Source organism: Pinus tabuliformis, chromosome 7 (genome assembly GCF_031772625.1).
Source record: "Pinus tabuliformis cultivar Carrire ecotype Pingquan chromosome 7, CPIR1, whole genome shotgun sequence".
In the NCBI taxonomy this organism is placed as follows: domain Eukaryota; kingdom Viridiplantae; phylum Streptophyta; class Pinopsida; order Pinales; family Pinaceae; genus Pinus; species Pinus tabuliformis.
Genome location: NC_142293.1, coordinates 806727577 through 806741790, shown reverse-complemented (window position 1 = coordinate 806741790; position 14214 = coordinate 806727577). Strand labels below are relative to the sequence as shown.

Genomic DNA, 14214 nt, shown 5'->3' with positions numbered 1-14214 from the left:
AACGAAATATTTTGCATTTTTTAATGCTTACCCATATTTTGCCAAGTCATTTCCATTGTTTTCTCGAGTTTTGATGAATTTCAAAGTTGTTGACCACCACGAAGTTATTCCCAAGTCCAATTTTTCCATATTACTGAACCATACAATCCTTGACATTAAGGTACATCTCCTTACATATGGTCACAGAATCTTGCATTCTACTTCTTCATCCATGAGTTGGGTTCTCAACTATAAATTTAAAGATCTAAACATACCTTGACTTATTTTTAATCTCCTTCCCTTGACCCTTGAGGAACTCAGCATTTTGTATGAAAAAAGAGGACTCATATTCTTTCGACATTAGAAAAAATTGCTCGTTCTCTGATCCTTCTTGTAAGCTCTGGAGCTCTTTTTAAAAATCAATAAAGAAACAATTTGGATATCAACACTTCAACATGGAACAGAACCACTCCCCCTCTTTCTTATAATATCAATCCAATAGTTCTACAACTTGTCACTTAAGTAAAATGTGTACCAATGGCATGAATATATATCAAAATTTCCATCCATGCAATAATCATCGAAAGACGGAAACATACAACCAAAATGATATGTCTAAGGCGTAATGACAGTGGACACAAGGGGACATCCATTGTTGACCTCAGGAAAACCCATCCCCTAAACATACACAGCATAAAAGCCAAGCCCCTCATGCAACTCAATACAATTGTACATGCCTAGAAAACCCAGATCGATGAAACTCCTTTCCTCGACCCAAACATAGAAGAATGCAACACTAACTAATTGCATAACCAACTTTCACTCGTCTCCAGATCAACTTATTGTTAGAGAATGGTTGCTCTACACCCTAAAACACGTGTTTACATAGACAAATAGGAGAAAAGATGTAAGCAAACAATGCAACCTCCTCAAATTGAGGGGTAAACCACGATACGTCCATCATAATAGGCACCTTAAGGGGATAGATCATGCCCGACACCAAACTGTTAATTTACCTTGTTGTTCCGAGCATGTTCTCCTTCTGATAGTGGAGCACTCAGCCTTTGATGGAAAGAGGGCACACCTATGGAAGAGTTTCTCATGTGGACAAGTTGATTTCTAGACAACCTTATTTTATTTCTGGTAGGGTGCACTTATCTAGGCGTGCAAGGCACATTCATTCTGGGAGCTCTACTCTTGCATGTGGCATACTAGCCTGGGTGAGATTCCCGCATGCATGGCAGAGTTACTCTGGGATTTCCACTCTTGCATTGCCCATCAATAACCAATTTAGTTTGCATTCTAAAGCTGGAAGACACACTCAACAAATAGAATATGAATATGGTATGCTGTCCAATTTCATAAGCATGGAGTCATGGACTGCTATCATATCAAAGGTTCAAAATATTATTTGCAGCTTTTTATAATTGTTCTTGGTATCAAAGCCCCTTGTAAACCAACATGTATGGGACCAACCTAGGTCTTGACCATTTTGCATGGAAGCCAATCACAAGCTCTTCCCTCATGTCACAACATGATTTGATAAATTTGGCCAGGGTTGAATGCATTAACAAAATTTGACCAAAATTTGTGTTTTATGTAACCTAAATTGCAGGAAACTCAACCACCTGCATTTCAATACCTGGAAATGTTTTAGGTAGTGAAACACATCAATTATGGCTTGGAAATAACCTAAAAAGATTCAAATGTTTTCCATGATTTGTAAACACAGGGGTGCCATGTCAGTTTCAGGCCCAAAAAAGCGCATTTGGAAACATGAGGATCCCACATAGCCCCTATAAACCAAAATTAGTTATGTATCAAAAATTCAAAACTCCTAATTAGCACTTAGTCCCAACTTCCATTGAAAGAACAGTCATGGGATGTTACCAAAGAGTTAACCAACAGATAAATAAACACCACAAATCACACGTTCACTGGAACTTCCCCTCCCATGCATGACCATGTAAGGGAAAGGGGCAAAAAAGAAGAAAAGAAGTCAGCCAATCATCACAGTCAGCCAATGATTCTTAGTGTCAAATCATTGGAAACTGCAAATCAAGTGCAAATTTAACCCATGTATCCGTGGGTTGGCAAAAAGAGTTTGTAGCAGCCACAAGATAATCACTCTACCCAAATCTCACACAAACTCCTAGAACTTGTTGATTAGAAATTCCCCAAGAAATTTCACTTGGTTCATGAGAGAATGAAAGACGAGTGCAAATAAACTTGCTATGCTTTAACAGCGCTGGGTTTGTTTACAATGTCATTTGTTTCTCATTCTTTCATAATCTAAATTCTAGGCTACAAAATCATTAATTCAAACTTCCTTGTATGATATGCAAATCCATCAATTGTGCATTTGTAATCACTTTACCCCCAATATCACACAAACTACTAGAATTTGTCAATTAGAACTTCCACAAGAAATTTCACTCGATTCATGAGAGAATGAAAGATGAGTGCAAATAAACTTGCTTTGCTTTACCTAGCAGGGGTTCATTTAAAATTTCATTTGTTTCTCTTTCTTTCATAGTCTAGATTTTAGGCTACAAAATCATAAGTTAGTGGCATTGAGATTCTCTTTTTGAACTTACTAACATACAGCAGCAAGAGACATTGCTGAGAAGATTATAAATGACCAAACCCATATTGTAAAATTTCATGTTACTCTACAACCTACAGCACCTTTACTCCATGGTCCACCTTTTCTATCATCCAGAAGGGAAGTTATCATGAACATGAAAATGTGCAATGTAATATTCACAAAAAAGGACAATGAATATCAATATATTAATTTCAAAACCTGAAGATCACACTTACTTCTGGAATTGTTCTCAGAGAAAGCCTTGCATATAAGAGATCAATTGAAATCCCACTGAATTTAAACCGCATCAAGGGAACATTTGCACTCTTCACACATTGAACCTCTGAAACTTCTTGTGTGTCCTTAAGCATGTTGTACAAAACAATAAAAAAGTCGTCCTGCATAAAAGAAAATTTTCTACTTAGAGACAGTACCAAACCTGTTTCTCATCTCAGAAATGACCTAAGACACACAAGGACACCTACCTCCAATGTTGCATAACATGGTCCAACACACAAAGCATCAATATCTGCTTCTGGTCCATGGACCTGATCATTTTCATCAATTAATAGTCAGAGCTGTTTCAAAATGGTCACAAATACTTCAAGGAAAATGTATCGCAAGGGAAGAGAAAAAGAACCTTGAAACAATAAAATAAAAAAGATATTTCCAAAAATCATCGTCTTGCATAAACATTTCTTACTGATCATTTGGTTCGAGAGAAAAGATGAAAAGGCTCAAAAATAGGATGCACACACTCTCTTTTACTTACCCTGTTATGAAGCTAAAATGTGCAATGTACAGGTCGTTCAAAAGGCTATAATAAGCAAATGTGGAATGTGTAACAATTTGTAAGGGGACTAAAAGTTTATTCTATTTGTTATTTGTGACTGGCTAGTTACATGCATATCAATACGTATTAAAAATCTAGTAGTAGTATATGAATAATTCCTCCACCTTGGTTTACAAGATAATTACAATGTAAAGCAGGTCTGTGAGTGGGTACACTAGATTTTACTTTGGTTAAGAAGCTAAGTGGGGGTCAAGTTGATTCAATTTTACTCGTTGAAAACCTGTTCCAAGTACTGTCTGTGTGGGTGCTAAGAGCAAGAAAGCTCATGTGAAGATTGAATTTAACATTATTGTGGATATAATCCTTTTTATAAAAGCTTTGTTCTTCTTTGAGGAGAAGCTGTCATGAACATGGAAACCTTTATGTTTGGTTTTCTTTAATAAGTTTTTGTCATTACTAATCTTAACTACTAGAAACCTTCTAGTGATCTAATGATTAATCTTTAAGCATATAGTTAGAGTCCAAGAATTTGTATCATTTGCATTTCCAAGTAAAAGTTCACGGCAACATATGAAAGCAATTGCCCAAATTTAAATATTTGGTCCATGTTACTGGTCAAACTGTACTCAATGAACAAAATCCCTAGTCCATAAGGTACAACTTAGAGAAACTGTTAGGATGATCACCATTCTCGCCTCAATGACCTATCCTCTTCAATTTATGCCAGCTCTCCTCTGGCTCAATGGGGCACCCTAGGGCACAAGGCAAGGTTGAGACAAGCCTTATTAAAACAGAGTTTTGGGATTTTTAGTGTTTTAAAATAGGTGATGGGAGGAAGTAAAGATCAATGCCAAATCCACCCAAGGCAATGGAGTCAGGCTGAATCAAATGTTTATGAGATCAAAAATAAACCCTCCAAAAAATTGGCCTATTTCTCTCATGGAATAGGGCTTTGAGATTAGAATCAAGAAGAAGCATAATCCCTCACCCAATCAAAATCATCCATGAATGTCAAGGTCTACAAGAAGGGAACCTTAACGGAAAACCTTCACTAAGCAAGATCAACTATGGCTTGACAAATTTACTTGAGACTTTTTCTCGGGATCCACAAGGAAGAACAAAGCATGGCACTAAATAATAAGCAAACCGACAAATAAAGAAGGAATGAAACCCTATAACTTCTTCCTTCCAAGTGGTAGACTTACTCCTCAAATGGATCGACCATGAAGGCTTGTAGAAACTTGAAAGCTTCAACATTTCACCATTAATCCTTATGCACCAAATAAGAGCCAAGATATAGAAGATTCCAAAATTCAAAAAAAAATATCCACAAATAAAGAACCTTATGCACAACCATATGCTCCAAGAAAGATATGTCAATAAAGCTCCAAGGAGTGAGAGGTCCAAAGATATGTCAAAATGTTTTCTAAGAAGAGTTAGCTTTCAAGGTTACTTTGAGAGTGTTTAAGCTTTACACCATGTTTCAGGGTGCTTCATGATATGTGGGCTACATGGTGTATGCTTTTGAATGGTCCATAATGGATTTGCACATTGGAGAAGGCTTACTTAGTGGTTGCTTGACCTAAATTTGGTGCATGCATAACATTCTTCCTTAGGGCATTGGAGATATCTAGAAGCCTTAGTGACATTCCATATGCTAGCCACATGGAGGAGATTGCTTGCCTAGATAACACCCTACATTGGAGAAGGGGCATTTGGTATTTACAAGGAGAGCATTCAACCCTAGATAGTATGGGTAGCTTGGATGCTTGCATGTAACCATGGAGTTGACCTATGAATGCCTAGGTTACAATAGTGTCCATGCAAGGCGAGTGGACCTAGTGGAGCACATGGCTTTAGGAGGAACACTGGAATCACTGGAGGCTTGTAAGAGAAGCGTTGGACACATTTTATGGAGTGCCTTTGCATTGGAGCCTTCCTTGTATACGACATCACCTTGGAGGTTGTGTAACAGACTAGGGCAATTTGGTCTAGGGTTTACAGAATTTTTTATTTTTTAATTTTTGTACACTAATCAAATTCGATATATTCTTTGAACAGTCAAATTGCCTTCCAATGATACACTGTGTAATCAATAATATAAAATTTCAGCTCCGCAAGACAAAAATGATCCAGAGAATATGCAATTCAATCTTTTGCAAAGAATAATACTATGCCACTGACAAAGAGCAACATCAAGATGGAACAGTATAATGATATGTAATCCAGTATACAATCCAACCACAAAAGTTCACTTCATAGGTCCTACTTTTCTTTAGTTCAATCTAAACAGATAAGAAACGCCTAATTGTACAGCTGCTAGGGTGTCCAATAAAATCTTCTACTTCACTTCAATCGTTGTGCTTCGTCCAATCTTCAAGAAGTGTTATCAATCACAGAATGTGTTGTTAAGACCATAGACTTGCTGCCAACAACTACGTTGTATCAATAGATCGTTGTTATCCTGAACAAAACCTCGCTATTGTACCACAAAGGTGACCAACCCAAGACTGAAGCTCGTTGTACTATAGTGATGTTGCCACAGAACTACGTCAAAGGAACTCTCTCTTCACCACAGGACTTCGTTGCTCCACAGAAATGGTCCTTCACAGGACTCACACTCCAAAAACAAAGTTCCATTGTACCCTTTACAAGCCTCATTGCCTTGGATATGTCCTTAATTTGTTGCGTTGGGCCCTCACTGCGTTAAAGAGAACACTTGTGATTGCTTTAAACCCTCGATGTACCACAAGAATGACTTTATCAGGTTTCACTCTCATAACATGCCTTGACAACTAATCATTGTGCTTCTTCCAATCTTCAATAAGTGTTATCAACCACAAAACGTGTTGTTAAGACCATAGACTTGCTGCCAACAACTATGTTGTATCAATAGATCATTGCTATCCCGAACAAAACCTCACTGTTGTACCACAGAGGTGACCAACCCAAGACTGAAGCTCGTTGTACTACAATGATGCTGCCACAGAACTACATCAAAGGAACTCTCTCTTCACCACAGGGCCTCATTGCCTTGGATATGTCCTTAATCTGCTGCATTGGGCCCTCACTGGCAACTGCCTTGAACAGAACACTTGTGATTACTTTAAACCCTCGATGTACCACAGGAATGACTTTATCAGGTTTCACTCTCATAACACGCCTTGACTGCTCCTCATTGTCACGAGAATGTATCCGTTACCTCAACACTGCCCTTTCTTCCACAGAATAGACCTTAGTGAGTTCGCTGCCCAAGATATAGACTTGCTGCTTCAGGAACTGCTCTCAGAATGAGCCCTAGAGACTTGCTACCCAAGATAAGAACTCGCTGCTTCAGGAATTGATGCTCCTATGAACTTGCTGCCTTAAGAAAGGAACTTACTACCACAGAGAAGGTGCCTGAGACAATCCGTTTTTCCCTTCAAAAGATTCTTGTGCCCGAACAGAGGTAAAAGGAGAAGGAAAGCCAACTAGGGTGGAATCTTTCACCACCGAAATTGGCAAGAGAAAATGGGGTCTTAAAACCCTCAGAGCTATTGCTCAAAACAGAATGAATTGATCTCCAATTGATGCCTCCAATTGAATCCAAGCCTCCTTAATTTATAGACTTCTATGAGGGGTCTCACTTCCTTAAGTGGTTGAGTGTGTCACACTCAAAGCCCCAACTTTGGGTTTTTTTCACCCAACTTACCCAAAACTCGCCCAACAATGTAAGTTTTGGGTTTTTATCCCCTATTTAATGGACTATAGCCTACAGGGACAAATAGGCTACTAAGTCCCCTTGGTCATTAATTTGTTGAGGACATTACAGCATGACATGTGTGCCCTTGGAGTGTAGCATTCCACATGTGTGAGACATCACCTTGGAGCTTGACATGTGTGCTCTTGGAGTGTAGCATTCCACATGTGTGAGCCTACTTGTGGCTTTCTAGGTTGTTTGTAATGGTTTAAGCCCACATATGTAGTGTTGGCCTTCCTTACCTCTCACATATATAGGAGGAGAGAGTCCTTTCATTATTCTCATTATTATTCATTGTATTAGAAATATGACTAAGAGGAGCACACTAGTCTTCCTCTCTCTTGTGCATCTTCAATTATATCTCTCTTGTCCTAGAGGTGTTGGGGTTTCTTTTGGAGCATCTTGAGTACTGGGGTTAGGGTTTGATCCTATGGAGACTTGGAGATTAGTGTTTTGTGATGAAACCCTCGGTTATACTTGTTGAAGCAAAGAAAAATAGATGTCTTGCCTTGGAGGACATGCTAGTGTGATACTTACATGTTTGAGCTCCTTGGTGCAAGTTAATGTTTTTCATTATCTTCCCCAGCTAGGCTTTTGGAGAGATAAACAATTGCACTAACCTTGTGACAAGGCTATGGTGTGTACATGAACTTCATCTTTATACATATATATGAAGTTTTTAACGGTCCAAAATTATCTCTGTTGCAGATTTGATTTTCAGCTATCTATTTTTTCATGGTTTTGTAATTTCCAGCACTTGTATCTCTTGCTGATTTGACAAAAGTCAAAGCTGAAATTGTTAAGTGATTAACACCAATAGTGAAGAACACAGGGCAGATATGCTGCTGTATTTACAGCTCTGATAAAGTGAATTTCAAATCCTTTTTGATGCATGATAAGATTGCCCTAGAGGGCTGGAAATTGTTGGCACATTTTGGTATCTTTTCTCTTGAATTGCCTGGCAAATTCGGGTTGTTAAAAGAAATATTGTCAGCTGTTGCTGCTGTTTTATTTATATTTTGATCAGCCCTAAGGCTGAAAATTCAATAGGTTAAAATCAAAGAAACCTCCAAGAAAAAATTGAAACTTTCTGAGTTGCATTGATTGCACCAGTGCAGTAAATTTCTACAAGAAGAGCTTTGCTGCATCCAAGAAAACAAAAGCAGACATGTTCAAATAAAACAGGTAAACAATAACATCAAAAAGTGTGAAATTCATTGATTTCATAAAGAAATGCTAAAAAAAATGAAAAGTTTTTCTAAGAAATTAAAATTATGTTCATGTTGCATTTTGAATATGAGAATCTTTCTTTTCCGTCTTTCCTTCCCTTTTTCTTATTTGTTGCACGTAAGGGTACATAGATCAAAAAAATGGACTGACAAAAAAATTGCGTGTGTAAAAAATTTTATGGAGCTATATAGAGTTCACATATTCATTTTATTAAGCATAGGTATGTTAATGAATAAGTTGAATGCAGTCCATAAGAAAGGGAAAAGAGCGAACATTGCATAAAGGAGAACAAGTTTTAAAAATCGCAATTTCTTCCCTTCCCTGCTATTTTTTGTAAAGTAAAATAAAGTAAAGAGTATACTTACCAATTTCATACAAGTCTTATCATTCTCATTTAGATTTGAGGCAATTTCTATTCACTTTATTGTAATTTTCTTTCTCCGTAGAATCCACCTATAAAGAATTAATATAACACAAAAAACACAATGCACAAAACATGAACTAAAAGAACAAGCAACCTTGGCAACAATTTCCCTTATAGCATTTTCTAGGGCTCTGGAAATATTCAGCCGATAGCCCATGAAAACTTTATTAATTATTACCACATAAACACTTAAAATTGAATATAAAATTGAATATATTTTTCACACCCACAATAGATGGTGTACTTGTCCTACCTAAAAGATATTTTACATTTTGAATAAAAATGGCAAACAAACAAATTTCTTACCCCTAACTGATAAGACCCAAAGGTGAATATTTTTGCATTACTGCTTTCTCTCAGATCTTTTGGGAGACCTCTTTGCCGAGTTACTCTCCTCGCCCAGCGTTTGACAATCTATAACATTAAAAGATAAGCACGTCATTGAAATCATGTTTTCTCAAAATTTTACAACTTTCTAAATGCCTGCTTAGTTTCCTCTTGTGAAAATGAAACACATCAATCATCCACAGAAGGGAAAGAAATTAAATATTAAACAATATAAAATTAAACAAAGAGAAAATGCCTGAAGAACATATGAAGTACCAAATAAAGCTAATTATTATTTTCAACCCATTTTCATATCATATAATAGCTCCTTTGACCAACGACATTTATTAAATCTACGATAGAAATAGCCCAGATTCAGATTTCTCTGACAACAATTAATGACATGAAAAGAACCACGTAAAAACTCAACATGGACTCACTATATGTGATATCCCCTTATCAAAAGATAATTTCAGAAACAATTTCGTGATTACGAGGATCCAAATTTTAAGGACATGATGTATCTTAACACAGCAAACAAATCCCTAATTCATCTTTCAAACAATCTATATATAGAGAGAGAGAAGGGGCAGGAGAGAGAACACACAAGGGTATCTAACGGCTTTGCAAGAATTTGTACTAAATATCACTGTTGAGATCGTTGCATTACAACAACCAAATATAAAAGAGACACTCAAATAATAGTTTACGAAACTTGAAAAGCAACTAAAAGGTACCAAGGGAGAATAGAGACAAGGGGTTTTATTTAGATGTTGAGAGAGGAATCGGATCTGAAATTGCTTGAGGACTAGCAAGATCAACCAAGAATGTGGAAAAAGTGCATGCTCCCTAAAAGCATTACCAAAAGGGAGGGCATTAAAGAGATTTGTGTTGGTCACCTGACATATAATGCAGACATCGCGAGGAGCAATATGATGCCAGCAAATGTCAATTTGACCTGGATAATATTCAGAATAAATCTCATGCTAAAGATTTCCATTACGTTGCCTTTACTTAGGCGTGACAAGCATAAAATGACGATGCGAATCGCATGGCCAATCAAGGTGTAAGTTTAAATGCTAATAATATTATTTTTAAATGCATGCTGTACACCATGAACATAAAAGTTTGAAATAGGTTAACTCTCTATTACGATGTAAAATGGAAAGCTAAGAAGGCGGTACAATATTCACTGTCCAAAGACATAAGTTGACAGGATTATGCCATCCAGATGAAGCATGACGTGTTTGAGATTAACTAAACAACTGGGCAGGGTAAGCACCCAAGTAGGGGGATCTAAAGCTCAGCTCTGACAGATATAAAAGCACCAAAAGGTGCACACAAAAGAATAGCTGAAAATGAGAGATGACAATGAGACACGTCAGATGGAAATTAAATGACAAAAACAAAGATTTTAAGACCTCAGTCAAGAAGTCTGGCACCCAAGGTGAGGACTAGACAAACTAAAGGAACACCTACGATTAAACTCAGATGCCAATGTTTGCTGTAGCTCTAGACTCCCCATGGACAAACACTCTAATGGCTATAGCGGAAGCTTCTTCGATGAGGCTAGTGGTGATGACCATGGCAGTCAATATTATGCCACTTGACCACTTTGGAACCTGACAAATGAAACTTGGTTACTGGACTGGCCAAGACAAGATCTAAATGATTTTTGCTTTAAGATGGCAATGATACTTAGATTCCTCTTCTTGCATGGATGTATCAGTAAAGGGATAAAGCATATTTACAACCCTATTTTGTATATAATTGGCCTACGAGTATGGATGAGGACCCTGTAATTTTGTACACAGCAGATATGGAATTTTAATTTACTTGTGCAAACCTTCAAAGTAATAAAGGGAGTATCCTCTTCTCACACGGATATATGAGTAAAGGTGTGATATATGAGTAAAGGTGTAAACTGTAAAGCAATTTTGGAGCCTTGTAACTTTCCGGATGGTTGATGTGTAATACTTTGTTTTTGTTTTTGTTCAACGCAATGAAGGGAGCATGTGTGCATGCATTTCTAAGATATCTTTTGATCAAAGTCATTACCTAATAGGAAAACAGTTTAGAAAACACGATGAAAAGACACTGGTGTTGATATATTGCGCTGAACAGTGTCAACATATCTGCATTTCAAAACCCTCTCCCATATAGTCTACAGTCTTTCAAAGGTGCTTAAAATAAGATTGCGTGTTGTCTTCCTCTGAGCATTTACGGGTTTTCTTATTGGTTGAACTTCTTGAAATTTATTTCATGTCGTTGATATGTTCATGTGACACACCTCTGCCTTCTGTGCCGGCTTTTCTTGATTGCACGTTTTAGTTGAATGACTTCTAGTACGATTTCAGGTTATGAGCTACAATACTAATTCAAGAGCTCTAATAAGTCTAGGGTCTAAATACTGGATTTGGTTTTTGTTTCCTGCTGTATTCACTGCATGCATCTTCTACATAACCCAGAGTTTGTATCGAACATTGCGGCTTGGTGTAAGTACAGATCGATGCCACATATGGAGTCAAAATTAAGAGCTCTAATATATGTTCACACTTCTTTCGCAAACTCACAACACTCACTGAAAAACATTAACCAGAGATGCAATAGCGAATATACCTGTTCAAGTTGAGCCAGTACACTTCGCCTCTTTGCTTCTTCTTTTTCAGTCAATATCAATTCTGCGTCAATTTGGAACTGGAACATACCAATTTGTGAGTCCCCGAGAAAATATCTAGAAGACAAATATGCCAAACCTATTTCAGTATTCAAAAGATATGAACATTCTTTCAAACAAATACCTTTTCAAGAGCATGTGTTCTAGCAATATCAATCTCAGAGGGCGAATCCAAAAATACATTTCCAGGGATAGCCGGCACCGTCATGATGGGCCCAGAGACAGGAGCAGCAGCAGCAGTTGAGCCAAAGATACCAATATGGGGCCTCGCATTGGGCATAGAAACAAGCGTCGCAGGAGGTATAACGGCCACAGCGGGCCTCATGATAGGCGCCGACATGGCACTTGTAGGGCTCATAACGCCACTCTGAGGGGGTCTCTGCGACGGATGCATATATGCCAAGCTTTCCAAGCCTCAGTCTGCTTCAATTCACACCCTAAAACGCACTGGAGAAATTGAGGCCAATAAAACCAAACTGATGGGCACTAAGTTTTCAAATGTATCTGTAAATGAAATCCGGAACCCCAGAAAACCTGCAAGAACTGGAAATCCAATACACCTATTGCAACTGCGAGGAGTTGATTGCAAAACAAATTGCTGCAAAACTTTAAAAAAACAGATTTTTGGGCAGTTGAAAAATTACCTGTACAAATGAATCCTGCCAAAATATTTACAGAATTGTCGATATCTGAGTGAAGAAAAGATTGTTGAGGTACGGCCAAGCTTAAATGGAGAGCAACTGCAAAGGCTACTTTGTCCAGATAGTTCGATCTTCACTGCTTCTGAGGGGAATATGCAAAATTACTACGAACAAAGAGGACGATGAACAGACACGAGTGGTCGTATATATGGGAGAATATATGTCATCAAATCATCAACCTTCGGAAAATGGCATTTTTGAAAGAGCCAGGTTCAATTTAATTGAAATTGAAATTGAAATTGATTTGAGATCGAAGGGTATATGAGACTACGAGCTCATAAAAATGTAATGATTATATTATAGCAATGTGAACAAATGGAATTAGGTGCTGTTCGAATGGCAGGCAATTCTTCCTACATATGAAAACCACAGGTTAGAGGGGATAGGCATGAACATAAAATGTTAATATTTAAGTGAACGGATTCATGTTTTCCATTTATTTTTAAAAGGAATAAACTATAAAGTCAACTTTCTTGGAGAAAGCTTATCGAGCAAGCAATATCTCGTAACATGTTTTATGTAATGATTGTTATTCATTTGAAACTGAATTTTTAAAACATGATTAATAAAATAAAATGGTCTGTTCAAAATGTTAAAAAAACCGACTTGAATTGAATTCAATAGGATTATAGATTAATTAGTTAATTTGAATTGGAATATAAAATTTATAAAATAAAATGTTTTATTAAAAATGTAATAGAATCGATTATAAGGATTTGAATTTAATATTGTTACATGTTAATTATTTAATTTGAATTAGAATATTAAAAGAGAAAGATTTCTTGTAATGGTTTTAAAATTTGTTATTTGTGTAGTTAAGGACAAAAATATATATATATTTTTTTTAGAATGGAGGCTTTTGTGATTCATGATTATCAAGTAAAATTCTTGTGTATAGATTACATGAGTTTTTTTTGGATCAATCCGTCACCTTTCCAACCTCTACTGAAGTTCATCATCAAGAAAGGATGAAAAGAGAGATCAATAGACCACATAGTTATAGTAGAGATGTAACGGTAAATTCCAAACAGGTATGAAATCAAATAATATAGTAGAGATGTAATGGTAAATTCCAAACGGCGATGAAATCAAACAATATAGTAGAGATGTAACGTTAAATTCCAAACGGCTATAAAATCAAATAATACTATAATAAAAGGAACGTTATATAATATATTAAAAATTAAAAAGAAAACAACTAGAAAATTTTCATTATTATTAATATTTCCAACCCCTAGTGAAGTTCATCATCAAGGAAAAGAATGAAAAAGAGATCAACATACCACAAAATTATAGTAAAGATGCAACGGTAAATACCAAACAGCTATGAAATCAAATAATAATATAATAAAAGGAATGTTATATAATAATTATTATTTGATTTGGAAATATAAATAATAATGAAAATTTCCGTTGTTTTCTTTATAAATTTTTAATATATTATATAGTGTTCCTTATATTATTATTTGATTTTATAGCCGTTCTTTTTCTTATATTATTATTTGATTTTATAACCGTTTGGAATTTACGATTGCATCTCTTCTATAACTATGTTGTTTGTACTATAACTTCTATAACTATATGGTTTGTCGATCTCTCTTTCCATTCTTTTCCTAATGATGAACTCGGTATATTATTATTTGATTTCATAGCCATTCTTTTTATTATATTATTATTATTATTTGATTTTATAGCCGTTTGGAATTTAGGGTTGCATCTCTTCTATAACTATGTGGTTTGTACTATAACTATGTGGT

At 36.2% G+C, this 14214-nt stretch overlaps 1 protein-coding gene across 3 annotated transcripts in view; it reads right to left on the bottom strand.

Moving 5' to 3' along the window:
• Positions 1-12825, bottom strand: part of LOC149250016 (nuclear poly(A) polymerase 3-like) — a 46279-nt gene extending 33454 nt beyond the window's left edge. Inside the window, exons 1-6 of one of the 3 annotated variants that reach the window (XM_089458887.1) lie at positions 12401-12825; positions 11881-12299; positions 11699-11776; positions 9059-9166; positions 3052-3114; positions 2803-2964 (exon numbers count right to left, since the gene is read on the bottom strand). In XM_089458887.1, the coding sequence (XP_089315013.1) occupies positions 2803-2964; positions 3052-3114; positions 9059-9166; positions 11699-11776; positions 11881-12150 (681 nt within the window). In that variant the 5' untranslated portion in view covers positions 12151-12299; positions 12401-12825. The remainder of the gene's footprint in view (positions 1-2802; positions 2965-3051; positions 3115-9058; positions 9167-11698; positions 11777-11880; positions 12300-12400) is intronic. The other 2 variants (XM_089458888.1, XM_089458889.1) reach the window with 2 other exon arrangements.
• Between the last annotated feature and the right edge of the window lie 1389 nt (positions 12826-14214).